At 44.3% G+C, this 19,949-nt stretch overlaps 1 protein-coding gene across 1 annotated transcript in view; it reads left to right on the top strand.

Annotated features, from left to right (window-relative positions):
- The window catches only part of GNA13 (G protein subunit alpha 13), a 29,392-nt gene extending 12,694 nt beyond the window's left edge, over positions 1-16,698 (top strand). Inside the window, exons 3-4 of the mRNA XM_071573381.1 lie at positions 7,542-7,592; positions 11,997-16,698. Coding sequence (XP_071429482.1) covers positions 7,542-7,592; positions 11,997-12,569 — 624 coding nt within the window. The 3' untranslated portion in view covers positions 12,570-16,698. The remainder of the gene's footprint in view (positions 1-7,541; positions 7,593-11,996) is intronic.
- Positions 16,699-19,949: the final 3,251 nt, after the last annotated feature.

The raw sequence follows: 19,949 nt of genomic DNA on the forward strand, positions 1-19,949 counted from the left end.
TCAGTTAAATTCCTTCAGGAGAAAGAGATTGATACCTGGCTAAGAAAAATGAAATTGGATTTTTTTCCCTTCTTAGGAAAGTAATTGAAAACTGGAACAGTTTGCTCAGTGCATGAAGTTCTTTTTAGTGCTTGATTGTGTTTTAATTAGTTTAATTAGGATGGCATGTTACATATGAAACTGTGGAAATGTTGTTCTGATGGGAGAAACTCCGAGTGTGAGCTGAGTGGAGGAGTCAGGCCCTTTGAAGGACCAGCAGAGCTGAGCTGGGTGCAGGAAGGAGCACCAGCGATGCCGGAGCCTTGTCTGGAGGGTTCAGTTCCAGGCGTGGCTCTCTCTGTGACATCCCCTCTGTCACTCCCAGCTCTGGGATGTGGCAGATATTCCTGGATTCTGGCAGGGGCTGCCGGGCAGTGGGAGTGCAGGAGCTCAGGTTGGCGTGCTCTGTCTTCATCCATTTGTTATCCACATCTTGAGAATTATGGATTAATTGGATTACATGGTAAATAGGGGATAATAGATTAAAGGGATGTTATTGGGTTAAACCCCTTCTTAAACCCCTTCACCTTTCTTTGTTAATACTGTTATGCAAGATAAAAATGTCACTAATGAAATAAACTTGGTGTGACTTCTCCCTTGGTGCTTTTGGAGTTGAGCACCTTCCACTCACTGCAGTCCAACTGTTGGGAACACAAATTCCACTCTGCTGTCACAAGGCTTTACACAAGATGGGGCTCGGTCTCTTCTCCCAGGCACTCAGCAATAGGACAAGGGGGCACGATGGGCTCAAGCTCTGCCAGGGGAAATTTAAGTTGGAGATCAGAAAAAAATCAGGCATTGGAATGGGCTGCCCAGAGAGGGGGTGGATTCCCTATCCCTGGAGGTTTTTAACCTGAGCTTGGCCGTGGCACTGAGTGCCATGATCTGGTAAAGGGACTGGAGTTGGACCAAAGGTTGGACTTGATGATCTTCGGGGTCTTTTCCAACCCAATCCATTGATGCTATGGATGTGGCACTGAGTGAGAATCCACCATGTCTTGATCCAACCCTACTGTGATCACCATGTCTTGATCCAACCATGTCTTGATCCAACCCCACTGTGATCACCAGCCCAGGGCACTCTGTGCCCTGGGCTGGTGATCACAGTGGGATTGGATCAAGGGTTGGACTTGCTGATCTCGGAGGTCTTTTCCAACCCAATCCATTCTATGATTCTAAGATGATCTGGTAAAGGGACTGGAGTTGGACCAAGGGTTGGACTTGATGATTCTGTGATTCTATGGATGTGGCACTGAGTGAGAATCCACCACATCTTGATCCAACCCCACTGTGATCACCAGCCCAGGGCACTCTGTGCCCTGGTCTGGTGATCACAGTGGGATTGGATCAAGGGTTGGACTTGATGATCTCGGAGGTCTTTTCCAACCCAATCCTTTCTATGGTTCTAAGATTGCTGCTGTGAGTCAGGACCTGAACCTTTCCCTCTTTTAGGCCAGATCCTCAGTTTGTGTGACTGAACACAGGGCAGGTTTCACTTCTACCCAGCGTGACGCAGTTCTGATGGCTGTGAGAAGAGTCAAACACGACTCGAGCCGCACGCAGCGAGCGCTGGATAGAGGAAATGGGTCTGTGCTCCCAGAGGTGGGGTGAGCTGTGACGCATTTGTGACGTGTCCTGGTGGGGAGCAGAACTCTTTTGTACTCCTCTATCAGCCAGTGTCTGAACTCTCCGGTCTTGCAAAGAAACAGGAATTAATTCCAGTGTACTGAGTTTTATCTTTTGAAATAGACAGATCAGGTTTAAGTGACTATTCAGGTGGTTGAGGTGGAGAGAAGGAAGCTGGGACATCTGAGATGTGTGGTCTTGACATGCACTGTCTGTGCTCCAGCCCTTTCAGGGTTGTTCCATTCCTGCTTCCACAGACAACAGTGCCATTTTCCAGCAGTTTGCCCTTCCTTTTTGGGGAGTTTGGGATTAGTTTCACATGGAGCAGTTGGCTGCTCTGCACATGGCCACAGTAATGCTCGTGTGGAAATAAATGGGGACTGCTCTGCTTTGGTGGGAGTGCCAGTTTGTCCTGGTTTTTACATAACTTTGGCCATAATTAACACTTAGAGAAAGGAAACATCTCACTAGGAAATGTGTTTTGTGTCAGCACACTCAGATGTTTTGACCTAGATTTGCAGTTTGGTAAGTAAATACACTGTTGCTTACCTCAACACTTTTCCCTAAATATCTTCAGCACCGTTATTAAAAATTAGTTAATGTGGATGCTTAAAGTCCCAAAATGTTGCTAATATGCTGTTTGAAGAGAGAGTGTTGTATCAAGTGTCAGTGGCAATTCAGAAACAAATTGTTTCCCCTTATCATAAAAGATTCCAAGCAAGTTGCTGAATTGCTCCTATAAAATAGGGAAAGTATATTTTAAAACTAGTTCCTTGGGCATCAGAGTAAACAAGGTATAATTGTGTAGTTTTGTCCTAGTCTGTTGAGTGGGGCATGTTTGAAAGATGAATCCTCATTAAAAAGCACTGGGAGGAGTGACTGGTAAGAAATTAATTTATAGAACCTGAAAGCTATGAAGGAACCAAGATTATTTAATTACCTCTAAGTCTGAGACCAGTAAAATAAACTGGACCAGTTCAATGTCTCAACATGAGACTTGGTTAAACTGATGCTGGTTTAACAATCCAGACAATTGTGGATTTCAGCTCATTAATGTAATTAGGGTATGCATTCATGGCATAAATACATCATCTGGATCACCTGCCTCTCTTGTGTGATGTTACAGACACCCGTGTTTGGGTGGAGGGGGTTGTGCTCTCTGAGCTCTCCCGCTGTAAATCTGCACTGATTTGACTAAAACGTTTCTCCATTCATTATCTCTGCTCATTCGTGACATTTCAGAGGACATCTGGTGAAACTTCAGTGGCAGCAGAATTGATTTGCAGTCAGTCTTCCTTTGAATCAGCTTGGGATGGGCTGGCAAGAAGGTAAAGGTTGTTAGAGAGTTTCTTTGCCAAAATCCTCAGCTATGGATTTTTCTGGATTAAGCCTCTAACAGAAAAAAACCTGTATATAATGAGGTGTGTGCAATCAGCATTACTGGGGTGCTGTGAGATGCAGAATTTTCAGGCACTGGTTATTCCTCCATCATCTTCTTCAAGCTGCTTTTCCCATGTTATGGATGGTTTGGTTTGTGTGTCAATTTGGGCATGTACACACCAGCCTAAAAGCATTGTAGGTACCTGTTCTTATTCCAAACTAGGCTTATAAAAAAGTGCTTTTTTGTGTCTGGTGTTTTTGTTTGTTTATAGGGTTTTTTTAATTAAGTAAAATAGGAAATATGTTTCTCTTTTCTAAGAAATACCAGTAAGGTCAGGAAGAGAAAATGTTTGGTGCCTCTTTCAACTCTAATCTAGTTACTAAGTTTTATCTCCTAAAATATCTGATTTATTATCTCAGATACTTAATAAGCCTTGTCAGTTCAGTATGTTCCACTGAACTTGCAGCCAAACGTAGATGGCTTGATAAATTGTTTCTTTCTTTAAACCTTGGGATGACTGAATCTTTTTTTGATGCTTTTTCTCCCTTTCTTTCCCTTTTTTAAGCAATTGCTGTTGGAAAAAATGTAGTGTCCCCGTTCCCCTTGAACAGCTAAAAAGCCATTTGGCTGTGCTAAGGTTTCAACAAATCATGTTTAGATTGCTGACATTGTTTTCATGGAAACCAAATAAATTGGTGCCACTTCCTGGGTTTAAGAGATGTGTTCATTTGGTGTGTATTTCATGGAGTCTTTTTTTTTTTTTTCCCTGCCCCCAAAATATTTTCGTGGTTACTTTGCCTGACACACTGACTGGACAGTGCTCTGTGTTGTGTTTGTTTGTAAGGGATGCCTGCTCTGGTTTACTGCAGGTGACCACACCAGCAGGTGAGTGACCAGCTGTGCTGTCACCATGTCCTTGCAGAGAGGGTGAGTTGTAAAACTGGAGGTATTTCATTGTACAGCCATGGGCAAGTGGTCAAAATAAATGCAGCGTTAGGGGAAGCTGTTGTGGGAACATCAGCACGTTGATAGGAAGCTGATTTAGGTGTGTTTTCTTGTAAATCACATTCATGCTGAACTGTCTTGGCTCTCAGTGAGGATGATGAGGCTCCAGGAGACTCACAGGCTGGTTTGACTCAAACCTTTCTGAAAATGGAATACTTGACAGTTATGAATAAAGGCATTTAACAGTCAACTTCCTGTGGTTTACATGCATTTCTGAATCAGGAGGAGGCTCAAGGGCTGCATCTGAGATGTGTTTATTCCATCTGAACAAAAAGGGGCATCTCCTACAAGCAGTCAGAGGGACTGCCTAAAATCTGATGTCACAGAATCACAGAATATCCTGAGCTGGAAGGGACCCACAAGGATCATCCAGTCCAGCTCAAGTCAATGGCCCACACAGGGGATTGAACCCATGACTTTGGCATTACTACAACCAAGTTTTGTCCCAGTATGATACATGAATGTTCAAAACAGCCAAAGCACCCTCACATAATTCCAGAGAGTCTTTGAAGGGGATGTGTGGGTTGTTCATTCTGCTGTACTGGGGTGTGTTCAAGAAGTTTGCTTTATTGCAGTGCATCAATACTCACATGAGACGTGCTCGAGCCTGTGTTTGATTCTGTCACCTGTATTGGCATCTTTGGGCTGTGCTTTAGGGCAGGAGAGGGAGGCAGGGAGGGCACAAGTCGGGTGCCTTGGCATGATTGGTTCCTGCAGTGCCACAGGTCATTGCTGACCTCCAGCCAGGCTCCAGAGGTTTGCAGTTCAGAGCTGCTCAACTGGAAAAAATACTTTAAAGAGTTCACCTGCATTAAAAAAAAAGGAACAAAGTTCCCCTGTGACTAGTTGAAGCCTGTGACTAGTTGAAGCCTGTGACTAGTTGAAGCCTGTGACTAGTTGAAGACTGTCACACAGAGTCATAGAATGGTTTGGAGGGACATCTCCCACTATCCCACGTTGCTCCAAGCCCAGTCCAATCCAGCCTTAAACGGGATGGAACAGCCACAGCTTGTCTGGACAGCCTGTGCCAGGGCCTGCCCACCCTCACAGAGAGGAATTTTTTCCTAATATCCAGTCTAAACCTCCTCTGTCAGTTTGAAGCCATTCCCTGTGTCCTGTCGCTCCAGCCCTTGTATAAATAGCCCCCCTCCATTTTTCAGGTTGGCTCCTTCAGGTACTGGAAGGCCACAATGAGGTCATCCCAAAGCATTCTCTTTTCCAGGCTGAGCAGTCCCATCTCTCTCAAAGGAGAGGTGCTCCATCCCTCCAAGAATCTTGGTGGCCTCCTCTGGACTCGCTCCAACAGGTCAAGGTCCTTCCTGTGCTGGGGACATCACTATGTATTTTTAGCTAATCTTTAAATTTCTGTCCAGTGTGCTCACAGAACACAGGCATGAAGACAACAGGAACGTGATGGAGAACTGCAGCTTTTTAATGGGGGCAGATGCTGCAGTCTCTCAGTTCTGTATAGATCCTGTCCTTGGTGTGGCTCCCCTGTGGTGTGACAGCCACAGACTGACTGAGGGACAGCCACGTGGCAGGGCTGGGCGTGGTGAGTTCCTGGGGCGGAGTGGGGAAACCCAGACTCTTTTTTTCTAGTCATCTTTGGGTAACAGAGAGTTTACAGTTTTGTCTAAAGGGAAATTTTAGGTGTGAGAAGTGCCTGTTGAATACAGACATTTAAATACTCTCACTGTCATGAATTTACTGAGGGAGGTCTAGTTCTGTATCTACCAAAAAAAAGTACTTCTGGTACAGGGATATGAATAGATAATTTTCAAACTAATTTTTAAAAATTGATGGCATTAAGACTTTTCTTGGTTGTTTTGTTTTGTGTTTTTCAGTGTTAGTGTTTTTCACACTTTGGAAAGGAATGGGAAGTCTTGCTTGGCTGCTTTGTGATGCTGCCTTTTACAGATTGAGGCCAGAATTGATGCTGAAAAAGATGTAGTTGTACAATAGGGCTATCATGGCAAGCAGGAGTTGCTGAGTGCCACTAAACTGGTTGGTGTTATTGCTGCAGTTTGTCACCCCAGAGAAAACTGGGACAGCTGAGCCAAACAGGAGGTAAAATAAGGTAGTAGATAGAGGTGTGTTGGACTCTTGCCCTGCAGGTGTGTCGAGCAGGAGGCGAGTTCCAACCAGAGTCCCAGTCTTGCCTCATTAAAAGTTGATGTTCAAATTGCACACTTAAAGGTGTGGTAGCTACTGGTATTATGTAACTTATTTTAGTGCCTGGAAAACTTGCAAAAGTACCTTGTTTATGTGTTTGCCAGAACACTTTTTGGTCTGTTATTTACCCTCCTCTACTTAGGCAGGGTAGATACTGAGGTGACACAATTTAATAGTGAGGTTTGATATTCATCCTAGATAAGTTTGCAGAGTTCTGATTGAAGTGAGGGGAAGTGATCAGGGTGTAACTCCTGTCCTAGTTCACTTATCTGGATTAGGTGTATCACCCTGGTTTGGGAGGCTGCTTGAATTTTTCATCAAGAAAACACAGTCAGAATTCTTGCTCTGCCATCTGCAGAGTGAAAACACAGGTGCTTCTTTTCTGCACATACTGTAAAGTAAATAAGTTACAGCTGGTGATAAAGAGCTCTCCAAAGGAAGCAGCACATTTCTGCTTCTGTGAGGATGCTGAAAATCATAAAGAGGTTCTGCTTTCCTCTGCAAGAAATTCCATCAGTACATTTCGTACTGCAGATGAGCTCAGGTACAGCAGTACCCATGTAAGAATTCCTCCTTAATCCCAGCACCCCAACAGAGTCCTGCAGGGTTGACTGCAGTTCAGGCTTACCATGAAAAAAACCTTTAGTTCCGCATTACTGGAGGGATTACAAACTGCATTAGTGTTTGGCAGGACAGGGCTGGCTTGAATCCAGAAGATAACCTGGAATACCTGTGATCCCTTGCAGTCCAGCACCCTGGAGCTCCACTCATTGCTCCCACAGGAAGGAATTCTGGTCCTTGATGTCTGGATGGATTCTTGGTGTCTTGACGGTGAATGTGACTAAAATGCTTTGTCTGTTGTGGTTTCTCATCCTCTGTGCTGCTCATCATTCCCTGTGGGAATGGATCCTGTGGTGCTGCAGTTATAAATTAACTTTCTCCAGTGATTAATCCCATACCTGAATGTCTGTGTTGCACACTCTGCAAAGCCTTGGAGGGATTGGATGTTTCTTTTCATACCAAGGTGTGGCTGCTTCATTGATGCTCCCTGTGGATAACACTTGGATTTATTTATCAAGTCTAAACTAGGAAAGAATGTAACTATTATAAATGTGCCTTCTTGTGCTTTTAAGCCTAAATATTAACTGACCTAAGAATAAATCATCAGTTGTGTTCTTAGGATGGCTGCTTTTAAAAATGGCAGTGATTAAAGCTTACAACACTTGGATGTAGGTTTTGGTAAATTATCAGACTTCAGAATGTAAACTGTTGGGATCGAGTAGTCACTTATTTAAATAACTGTCTGATTTGTTTTTAGGGGGAATCTGTAAAGTATTTCTTGGACAACTTGGATAAACTTGGAGAACAAGTAAGTTCTTTTTATATTTTTCTTTCCAGTCTTGAGTTTTAACTTGTCTTTGTGATCTCTGGGTTTTAAATAGATGAAATGTAATCAGTGTCTACTCCAATAACTTCAGTTAACTTTGACTGTTGCATTATCTCAGCAGTTCATCACTGACATGTCAAAAACATGAGGGAATGCAAAGGCCAGGAGACTTTCTGGAAATAAAAATTCTGTCAAAATTGAACAAAAAACAAGTTACAAATGATTGTCCACTCAGAAGACTGTTGAAGTAGCACTTCAACACTAAATTATATCCAGAAATGACTGAGTTTGGGTTTTATGTATCCATTTAAGAACACGGAGTTTCTAAGTCACAGGTCAGTAATATCTGTTTAGTAAAGGATTAAATCTGTTCTCTGAGGAAGAAGCTGACATTTCTGTAGAATAATTTTTTACAGAACTTTTAGCTTCTTCTTGAATAATAAAGTTGTACCTTAATACTCCTGGGTTGTGTTGCAGGAATGGCATGTGGGAAAACTGCCTTTCAGATGGGATGGTGCTGGGACTCCATGGGGAGGCAGTTTCTCCATGGTCATTTCCAGCCAATGGCTGAGGAATGAAGGAATCCAAACCACTTCAATTGAGCCTGGTTACATCATGCTTAATTTCATTTTCCTTTAAACAGATAATTTTTTTTTAATCTGGGCTGTTTCTCTGCTTTGAACTGTCATTGTTGTAACCAGGGCGCTGGGGATGGTTGTGCAGATGATTCCCAGGTCTGTGGCTTGACAACTCCAGCACTTGCTCTGAGAATTAGGATTTGGTCTTGAGTTACAAGACCTGCACTTAGGAGGAGAACTGCACTTCCTTTGATGAGCTGCTACACTCTCTGCCAGTGGTGGATTTCTGGTGGTCTTTGAATCCAGGGCCACTTAAGTTTTGAATGGTTTGGTTTTCTTCCCCAGCACAGTTGGGTAAAGAGTTTTGCAGATTAATTTCAAAGTTCTTTATTTAGAAACTTTGGTCAGTTCTTTGATGAAAATGTAAAAACTTAGTCCCTAGTTGGATTTTTAAAATATTTTTGTACACACACACAGACACACACAGACAGACACACAGACAGACACACTGCAGGTCTGATGTTGCTGTGGGAATGCTGAGCCCTGAATTACAGGTTTTCTGGCTTCAAATTAGGCCAGACAATATTGAGAATCAGAGGGGGACTCATCAGGACCTGCAGTTGTAGAAAATGTTGAATCTTTGAGGAAAAAAGCACTAAGTTTTGTTACTGGGTGAAAGATTTGATAAGTTCTTTTGGTGTATTCTTATCTATATGCAAGATCTGTCTAAAGGATATTTCCCCAAGCTGTATTAATGTATTTTACTGTTCTTATCTGATGCAACTGGGCTGGCCTGTAACTAAATTGCTTATAAACACATAGATCTGCAGTTCATGTGCCTGTTGCCAAAAAGAACTGATAACATCACTGATGGAAAAGAACTTAATGTTCAGATTTAATCAGTCAGCAAAATAAGAGTATCTGACGGGCATACACGTGTGTGGGATTGCCTGGATTCCTTGCAACTGTTTGTTGTTATTTCAACTGCCAGTGCAGACTAAATGTGTTCAAAATATCTCCCAGAGAGATGTTGCTTTCCATGTTGTGATTGGATCTTAGTCATGCCTTAAATTGTAATTGTAAATAGGCAAACTGTGCTGTGATAATGAAAATGACTCCTTTAGAAGAAACAGACTGCAGTGAATTGAAGGAGATAATGCAGGAAGGAGGCACGTGCTCCAAATCAGTGCCTATACTGGGATGCTTGCAGGAAAAACACTGATTGACAATGGTAAAACATTGAAATAACTTGGAAAATAGTACTCACTTCCATCCAAGGGAAATAGGAAAATACTCACATAGTGCTGCAGTCTCCAGATACAGAGAATGGCATCAACACTGAGAGAAGGGCAGGCAAGTGACAAACTGCCAATGTCCCGAGGATCTGGGCATGGGGAGGAAGCATAACCATCCTTCAAAAGGATAACTAAAATACTGGGAGGTTTCTGGGGAGTTGTGGTTGGTTTCCTGTAGCCAGATGAAGGCTGGATACCCACACTTGACTCACAGGGCACTCCTTTGCTGCCTGTTGCATCAGAGTGACCAATATCCAGGGTAAAACATGGAGTCATGGAAGGGTTTGGGTTGGAAGGGACCTTTAAATCACCTCATTTCATGATGTGTCTTTGTGCATGTGGAACATGAAAGCACTTGAAAAGAATCTCTTTGTGGTTCTAAGTGTGGTAGGAATTTTCAATGAGTAATAATAGTTGAGAGGGAATTTGTCAGGAATTCCAGGGATAAGCTCCTTGTTCTTGAAAGCTTTACTGAATAAACACTACAGGCCAATTCCCAGGAGAGTTTGCTTTGTGCTCTTCTTTCAGTATTGAAGGCACATACAGCTTTGCCTATTATATTAATTGCTTTTATTTATTTACATAATGTAATAATTTCAGTCACTCCTGAGCTCTCCTAAGACTTTCTGGTTTTGTTCTGAGAACTTGAGACTAACTTCCTGAACAACAAAGGAATACACATCCCTGTTTGAAAGCTGGAATAAGAAGTGAACCTGTGACTCTTGCCTACGTGTTGACAGTCAGCTTTGCTCAAAATCCCTTCACGTGTGCCCAGTGACATTTGACACAGTCACTGCTCTGCTCCTCTGATTGTTTTCCTCTCTACAATTTTGGTAGGAAAGACCCAAGATAAATTGAATAAAAAGAAGAGTCTTCCTTTAATCGGACAGGGGAGTGGCAGTGTGTCTGTTGCTCAGTTTGGAGAGAACTTGATCCTGCTGTAGCAGCTGAGCTCTCCTGCAGGTTGGTGGTGCAGGGTTTGATGTGCAGCAGAGGCTCAGGGTGGGGAGCCTGAGCTTCATTCAGAGCTGCTTTGTAATTTGTGCCACGATAAAAATCAGCGCCTTAGTCATGGGCAGGTCAGATAAAGGAGCCCACAGTTCAAAGCCAGCTCTCTCTGGTTTCACTTTGGAGCTCCCATGGTGAAGCAGAGTGATCCGTGAGTTTTTGGAGTGTTGGGCTCACTTCATGATTTTTAGATTTTTTTTTGTGGCTTGAACTTTCCAAGCTGCCTTAAACTTGGGACACAAGTATTGAAACAGCCTTGGGGTTGTGTTTATTCCCCCACCCAGCTGACTGGTTGAATCAGACTTTCTGGACCGTGGTCTTACACATCTTCATAAAAGCTCCAAGTCTGGGAACTGGCACTGTCAAAGGAATATCATAGATCATTCACTGAGAGGAGACTGAAATTCCAGAACCTACACTGTGCTCTCTGAAGTTGTGAGAAATGCTGGAAAAATGTGAGGAAGAGTTTCCATAACAAGTGAACAACAAGGCTTTAAACTCCAGCCCAGCCAGCTGTCTGGGAGAGATGCACTTTGCAGATAGCAGAAGGACTTGGAGCAGATGCAAAAGTGTAATTCTAGGAATGAAGAAATCCCCAAACCAAGTCTTGAATTTCATGCTGTCAAAAGCTGACTAAAATAAGAATTCCTCTTCCTGTAGCATCTGCATCCCTTGATGATGTTCATATAGCAATCAAAAAATAGTAAAAAACCCCACTTATCCTGCCTCTTGAATTCCGGGGAAAGGTGGGCTGGAGAAGCTCAGGGTACAGCTGGCTGTGTGCCTGTCCCCAGCTGCCTCTTTCTTCTCCCATTCTGCTCAAGGCACAGTAAATTTTGGACAAAGCCAGGCAGGGGGAGCTCACTGGTGTGGCACACAGCTAATAGAGTGACTTTTTGGACCGAGATAGAAGGATGCAAAAGATCCATGGCACAAACACAGCAAGTTGCTTAGGTTTTGCTTTTCAGGCATAATTGATTGCCTTAAAATGACTTAGTGAGCTCTTTTTTTCTGGAAGCAGTCACGCAGTGTGCAGGGGAGTGTGGGAGGAATGGAGAGCCCACAGTTGGAACAGCATATCCATAGTTATTGGTTTGGCAAAGCTGTTTTAGAACCCATTTGCTGCATTGCAGTGTTGGCAGCCAGTGCATTCCCAGCTTCGTGGGGAGAGGGTGAATGAAGCACAGAGTAATCCAGAACAAGGAAAACTGGCATGAGGAATTCCTGGTACACCTCCCAGGTTGTTCATGGATCCTTGTCATGTGGCAAATGGAGAGCTTTGGTTCTCTGGGGTGCATGTTTTGATGTAATATTGGGTGTGTTTCTTGCTTTGGCTTCCAGATCTTTCCCAAAAGCTCCAGTGTTAACATGTAAATACACGTGACTGTTTATTGAAAACCTCGTGCTGTTCCTCTCCAAGCTGCCCCCTCCATTGCAGCTCCCCTGTGATCACCCTGCCTGTGATTGTTTCCTAATCTGCAAACTCTCCTTGATTTGTTTTTTAGGATTACCTGCCCTCACAGCAGGACATTCTGCTGGCACGAAGACCCACCAAAGGGATCCACGAGTACGACTTCGAGATCAAGAATGTTCCTTTCAAAATGGTCGATGTGGGCGGGCAGAGGTCGGAACGCAAGCGGTGGTTCGAGTGCTTCGACAGCGTCACCTCCATCCTCTTCCTCGTCTCCTCGAGCGAATTCGACCAAGTGCTGATGGAGGATCGGCAAACAAACCGCCTCACCGAGTCCCTGAACATTTTTGAAACCATAGTCAATAACCGGGTTTTCAGCAACGTCTCGATCATTCTCTTCTTGAACAAGACGGACTTGCTCGAGGAAAAAGTACAGAAAGTGAGCATCAAAGACTATTTCCCAGAGTTTGAGGGGGATCCCCACTGCTTAACAGATGTCCAGAAATTCCTGGTGGATTGTTTTCGCACGAAACGCCGGGACCAGCAGCAGAAGCCCCTCTACCACCACTTCACCACTGCTATTAACACAGAGAACATCCGGCTAGTTTTCCGTGATGTTAAGGATACCATCCTGCACGACAACCTCAAGCAGCTCATGTTACAGTGATGTGCAGAAAGACATTTTTGTTTCAGTAACTCTTGTGTGTTGTTTTTTAAACTAGAAGTTTACAGCAGGAGTAGAGAAATCCAGATCCTGTCAGACTTCTTGATGTGTGGCTAAAAGCTGCTGCTGAACACATTATTGCCAATTTCTGCAGAAATTCAGGCTTAATCTCTTCCAGTGTAGCTTCAAGTTGACTCAAGATGTAATTTTATAGCAGACCTATGTCTAAGTTACCTGTAAGGTGGTAAATTTGACCTTTTACAAACATGTATATTATCCTAGAAAATTCAGAATTCCAAGTCCAGACTTCATGAAATTGTTGCAATTATTAGACTGTGGCAGTAATTTAAGGTTGGGGGGAGAAGCTTTTCACATCTAACTGCATTATGAGGACTGTGATACCGTAGCTGACTTACGATTTCTCAGGTCTATTTTTGGTTAGAAATCCCATCAATCCCTTGCTGGAATCATCTGTTTGAGGCACAGATTCCTGGGTGTAACATACTTCCTGTTCAAGTATAAATCTTAGCCTTGGATTTGAATTGGAGATGCTTTAAAAATACTTAAAGTTGGGAGCTTCAGACGTGTCTGGCAGGGAGTGCTGAGTCCAGTGACGAGGGATTAGTGGTTGGCACAGCACACGGATTCACTCTGGCACTGTCTGTATGTGTTGGAGCCATGGCAAAGCACAGAGCACTCTGGTCTGGTCCTCTGGACATTCTGATGTGGGAAGGGGGAGAAAGCTCAGCTTGTATTTCATATCTTCACTAAGCAGATGTTACTGGTAGGTAACAACAGAAGTGACACGCAGGTAACCTGTTCTCGAAGCGCTTTAACTTAGCACTGGTTTGTTTTAATCCCAGCTCCTTCCAGGGTGCCTCCTCTGAGTCAGTAGCTTGCAAACCTAAGTGCCTCCTTGTGTTCTGTCCTCCTCTGGTATTTTCAGTGGCCTTACGAGTTCCCAGCAGAGGCCTTGTGTAGCTGACACAGTGGAGATGAATGTTTTCTTCTGGAAAAAAAAATTGTGTCCCAGCAGAAAGTGCTTCTGCTGATGAGGTTCTTTCTGAGACTTTCCAGTTGGGTCTAAGCAATCCTAAGTGTACTTGAGCCAAATATGTTGCACAGCATCTTCCAGAGTGCTGCTTGTGACTATTTTACCCAAAGTTCCATTGCAGTTTTGTTTATTTTTTATTTTGGGAGGAGGGAGGTATTGTTAGTGTTGCCATGTGATTAAAAGAAATAATAATAATAATAATAACCAGTGAAAATTAAGCTCACATATCCCACTGCAAAATGAGAGTGAGCTTTTGAGCTTGTGTTTTAAGAATTAGTGTGGCTGCCACATTTCCCCCAGTCTGTTGTGTCCCCTGGGCAGCTCAGCTGCCACTTTGCCCCGTGGAGCCAATTCCTGTGGATCATGAGGGTGGCCAATCCTTCAGTGAGTTTTTATTCCCATCCCCTGCACGTGGCGAGCGGTGGGACACGACGTCCCTGCCAGGACATAGGAAAGCTGCCTGTCTCCTGAACTTAGCCTTTACTTACTGTGATTGTAAGTTGTATTAACATCTCTGTACCTCATTCTCCTGCCAGTAGGAGGGGAATTGTGTATTTTTATTTAGTTAGGTGCTTTGAAAGACCTCTATTTTTTTATATCATCCAATGAATTGTCATAGGTTAGTCTGTGATTCTGGTGATCAGGCACTCTTTTGGGAGGAAAGGACTTTGAGAAGAGCTTGGGAGAAGTCACAGTGCAGAATCTAAACATAATCCTAAAGTATGGATGCAGCACGGATGTCAGGAGGATTAATAGAATCTTAGATGGGGATATTTACTGGGCATGGATTGTTTCTCAGTTGGTGAGTTTACATGTGAGCAATTCAAAGGAGAAGGATGAACTAGAGACCATAGGACAGACTAGTGATTGCTTTCAAGGACTGGACAACATCCCTGTGATGGGAGCAGAAGTTCTTAATTTCCTTCTTTGGAGAAGGATAATGGTTGATTTGGTTGGGCTTCAAGTGCTCCATGAGCAGACACAAACCTCTGGTGGCCTCTGGAAAGCAGAAGTGGAACAAATCCATGCCCTTGGTTATCAACAAGATGAGGAGTTGGGTTGGTTTTTTCCTTTGCTGACAATTGTCTGAACAAGATTCTTTTTGAAAAAGAAATTGTCTCTGATTAAAACAATTAATTTGGAGAGGTCTGCAGTATGTGCTTTGGAGAATGTCAGACTAGATGATTGCAGAAAAGACTAAAGACTAGTAGTGACTGACAGGAAGATTATCAGGGATTGGTCTAAACAAATCTATGTAAAATATTGATGAGTTTTGTGTGAAGGGACCTGTTAATTTGCTGAAGATCCTCCAAACTGATGTCAGTCTAAGATGCAGCCAGGATGCCCAAGGCACTGGGCACTTCTGACCTTGGCTAAAGTGGGGATAATTCTCAGCAGCTTCTCCCCTGAACCACCACAGAAATCTCTGAATGCTTTTGGATCACTCTCCCTGTGAACCCCAGGGCCTGTCAGAGAGCAAGGGAGACCCCAGTGCTGGGTCACTTGTAGACCCTGGTAGATAAGGATAAGCACTATATGAATCTCAGGCAGAAATTAAATTGATTTAATGAAATAACTGAGTCAAATCACTCGTCTTTCCCACCCCCTGTTCTTGAGAGGGGTGAGGCAACGTACCTGGATGTACCTGTTTACATGGTTCCTGTGTTAACACATGGCCAAAAACCCCAAATCTGCATCCTTGGCCACCTTCAGACTCACTCTGCATTAGCTCCCTGAACAGAGCACAGTGGGGACGGTTGTCTTTCTTTTTAGATTTACTTCTAAAAATCATTTCTTTATAGCAGGGTATCCTTTGGGTTCAAGGAACCAAACAAGTTACAGTTGTGTAGTGAGAGTGAATCTTCCTCGTGGTACAAGGTCGGGCTGTATTTCTAGTGCAGATGGGAAAGCAGGTAGAAAATCCAAGTTTTTCAGAAAATCAAGTTTTCCTAAATTTCCTAGTTCTCTGCTGAAGTGAGCTCTGTTCAAAAGATCACTGACCCTGTGGAGATAAACCACTGTCTTGTACAACGTCCCTGTACTTGAAGGTGAAATTGGTGTTTCAGTGACTGTTCCCTGCTGCAGGGTGTTAAAACTGAGATGGTTGATACCTACAAACTGTGGCTGTTCATCAGGGCTTGAAAAATTTTGCTTTTTTTAAATTATATTGTATGTGGGAGCATAAGCCATCAGATTGTGTGGAACTTCAGCTTCCTTCTGGAACAACTGCTCTTAAAGAGAAGTCAAGTTGATCTCAAAGGCTGTTTATTGGACTCACTTGTAAGTAGCTTTAAATTTTGCCCATTGGGTGGGTGTTTCAAGCTTCCTGACTGACCCTTGGCTGGGGACAGCATTCCTGGGGAGCCCCAGCCATATCCAACATATCCATGGACAGCAGAACAGCCCCCTGGTTATTCCTCTTCCAGGATGGTTGCAGAAGGTTCATGTTCCACCACCACTCCTGTCCCAAACCCATCCAGAGTCTCCTGCCGTGCCCAGTTGTTCACCACTTCACTTTACAGGTGTTGTCTCTTTGATGGTACCATTAACATAGTTTTTAATTTCACAGCATTGCAATCCAGTGCCATTTTGCAATTTCTTTGCGTTGTACTTGAAAATAAGTTGAATTGCAGACTATTTAAAACGGCTTTCCTGCGCTTCCAGTAGCAGTGAGAGCTTAACCTGACGTGAAGCCTTTATGTAAAAATATATTTTGTAACAACCTCATTAGATCTTTAACAAAACCGAGATTTGTATTAGCTTTGTATAAATGTTTGTGGCTTACGATTTTATATGTTGTTTAACTTTTTATAAACTTTCCAGGGACTACTTTTTATTGTAAATTTTTTTTTCTCTTTGCTTTAGTTTAAGATTGGCAATAAATTATTTCTAAGGGAGGTCTTAGAAGAAAAAGCATCACTTCCTTTTTATAAAACGGTTTAATTGATTGGTAGTTTAAAACCTTACACTTGCTTGTACATTGCTCTGTACATACTCTCCAAAAGTGTTGCCTTTCAGCTATTAATATTTGCCTTGTGTACAAAAATTACTGACGATGAATAAACATATACAGCCTCATGCTGGTGTGAGGAAATCATCCTTTCAAATTAACAATGAGTGGAGGCAGCCAGCTGACTTTTTTGGGTGGTTGGCAAAGGCCAACTGGTTTGCTCCTGCCACATCTTGTGTTTCAAATGAAAAATGTAAGAGCCAAGCAAGTTCTCTACTAAAAGGGCTCCTCCAGGTTCTGCTCGGCCTGATGACTTTGTCCCTAACAGGGAGGCACCAGGAAAATGCTGAGTTGCATTTGACAGCCAGTTTGGTGCTCAATATTTAAAATATTGATGGCACTGGGGTGTGTTCTGCGACAAACCTCTATGAATTATGGATTTCAGTATTGCAGAGTTGATTGCCTTCCTTTTTAAGCTCTGACTAAGCCAGCCTCTGCCTCCTGGAGACATGGATCACTGGCTGCAATATGAAGCAATATTTTGCAGAAAAACATTGGTTTCTCCTTGTCAGTTTTTATAGGCCTGAGATGCTTTGTTTTCCACAGCAGCCCTCGGGTTTGGCTGGCGTGCTGTGGACACTAAATCCCTGGAAATACTCACCCCAAGTCATCCTTGTTTATAGAGTTGGTGCTCAGCATTAGCATTTGTCTTGCTCATGGGGATACAGGAGCTGTGGGAATTCTCAGGAGTGTGAGTGTTGCTGTGGATGGGTCAGAGCCTGGATGTTATCCTGGCTCTCCCTGGCGTTGTGGGGAGCAGAGTGTGGTGTGAAGGAGCCACCTCTGCTCACCCAAGTGAGTTAAAAACCTGCCGATGCCCTGGAACTGAAACCAGCTCCATGATGCCCTTTGCATTCCAGGTCCTGCCTGTCCTAGGGAAGCTGTTCCTGAGGAATCACCACCTCATCTCTTGACTGGTTTTTTGCACTGGAGCACTCACATCAGCTGAGCACTGTTTTGATATCACTCTGACTTTGAAATCCAGTCTCTTCAGGGTTTTTTTATTGCATCATTTCCTGAGATGCCACCAGCCCCCTGAGGAGTGAAACTAAACCCATCTAGAACTCAACAGGTTGTGCTTGTTGAGGTTTTAATCCAAACAAAACAGGTGTAATTGCACCACTTTAAGTTGGACTTCTGGTTAAGCTCTTGTTGACTAAAGGTCTGAGCAACCTGGTCTAGTGGAAGATGTCCCTTGCCCATGGCAGGGAGTTGGAACTGGATGAGCTTTCAGGTGCCTTCCAATCCAAACCATTCTGTGATTCTCTGGTGTTGCTGTGAACGCTCTCCTTAGAAGTGGGTTAGTGCTGTTGGACCACCACAGGCTCTGATAACCTTGATACTGATGTGCTGGGGGCTGAAGTGATGGATGGGAGGAGCTGAAGTGGGAAGGAAAGTGTTCCAGGACTGGTGTGGCCAAGTGAAGTTTCTTCATGTTTGCAACTCCTTTGATTTAACAGAACACCTCGTTGCACGTCCTGAATGTAGGTTGGGTGTTGAAGCCTCTTCCTTCCTGTTAAAGTAACTTGGTAATTACCCAATAACTGACAGGAATGAGCAAAAATGGAGTGGGGCTGTGCCCAAAGTGTCCCTGGCAGCCCTGTCAGCTGCAGAAGCTGGTTCTGGAGCCCACCTTAGTCCTGTTCTGAGAGGAGCTGACCAGTGAGCTGTGCAGCAGCTGAGGGAGAAGTGCTGAGGAGCCAGGCCCTGGGAACAGGAGTCTGCATGGCCCAGACCCTGCTGGGTTTTCCCTCTAAAGCAAAAAAGGTGTTGCCATTGAGGTTCTTCTGGTACTGAATGCACTGACCAGTTGTGTGTTGCAACAGAGATGTTTTCACTGTGTGTGGATAGGAAGTACTGGATGAAATTAATAAGAAGGATCCAGATATTCCAAGTCCTACAAGGTTCTGCAATGGTGTTTTCTTTGTGCCTAACTTCAGATTCTCTTGGATTTCCTTTCTCTGCTTTCTCGTGTTTTTATGCACATGAGAGGCAAAACCTTGGCTCCTGCTGGAGTGCAGGTTCCACAAGCAGCAGCTTCCTGGGCTCTGGGATTCTTGCTCACTGTCACTCCAAAGAGAAGCTCCTGTGACTTGGAGCAGTCCCTGCTCCAGGCTGTGAAACACTCTGTGACACAGCCCGTCCTGAGCCCTGCTCAGCAAGAGGCTCCAGATGGGTCGGAGATAAGGAATCCAAACATCCCAAAGGAGATGGAGAGGGACACGCAGCCCCTGCCCCTGGTGTGGCCGCGCTGCTGCCTCTGCTCAGCTCTGCAGGGAGCCGAGGGTTTGATTGATTGCTGAGCACTGGATCTGACAAACCTGGATTTGGGGCAGGCTGCTGCCAGCAGAGCTCTGCTGCAGTGCCTCCAGCTCCGTGTGGAGGTTAATATTTAAAGCCTGAGTCCTCCCAGGTGCTGGCTGTGAGCAGCAGGTCGTGTTCGCTGTTCCTCGGGCAGGGAGGGCTCCGAGGCACCGCGGGGTAAGGCAGGAACATGTTTGTCAGCAGATCCAGTAAGTGAATAAATCCCATTTCTCTGCCTGGATGGTTGGAAATGTGGTGAACCCAGTTAAGATGATGCTGATCAGTGCAGACTGGGTTTTATTAATTTAGGGCTTGCAGAGCAGAAGGAAGCACAGGAAGGACCCCATGCACCCAGAGGTATCCCAAGTGAGTTTTTCCCACTCCCTATTCCAGTATTCAATATAGTGGATCTTGCCTGTGTAAAAGATGCTGGCTCCCTTCTCAGAATTCTCCCTGTGGACAAGCAGCATAGCTTGGAGTCCAAATCCCTGCCCCATACCCAAGGGAATGACCTGAAGTTGTGTCGGGAGGTTTTAGGTTGGGTATTAGAAAAAGGTTCTTCCCCCAGAGGGTGGTGGGCACTGAACAGGCTCCTCAGGGCAGTGGGCACAGCCCCAAGGCTGCCAGAGCTCCAGGAGTGTTTGGATGATGCTCTGGGGCACAGGGTGTGACTCCTGGGGATGGTCCTGGGCAGGGCTGAGGGTTGGACTCGATGACTCTTGTGGGTCTCTTCCAGCTCAGCATACTCTGGTTCTGTGATTCTCTCTCCAATCCAGCAGCAGCCTTGGGTGGCTGCAGGTGCTGTCCTGTGCTCTCTGGTGCTGTCTGCAGCCTGGAAGACAGTCAGCTTCTCTGATGGACAAGGCAGACACTCCTTTGTCAGATCCAAAGGGGAAACAGTAGTGGAAAAAGAGAAGAAGGACATCTCTTTGAACATTCCCACTCCCCCAGACAGCCTTTGTGCTGGTTAGGGAATGAGTGACTGTTTCCAAGTTGACCACGTCCCATGTAAAGG

This window comes from Pithys albifrons, chromosome 19 (assembly GCF_047495875.1).
Source record: "Pithys albifrons albifrons isolate INPA30051 chromosome 19, PitAlb_v1, whole genome shotgun sequence".
NCBI lineage: Eukaryota > Metazoa > Chordata > Aves > Passeriformes > Thamnophilidae > Pithys > Pithys albifrons.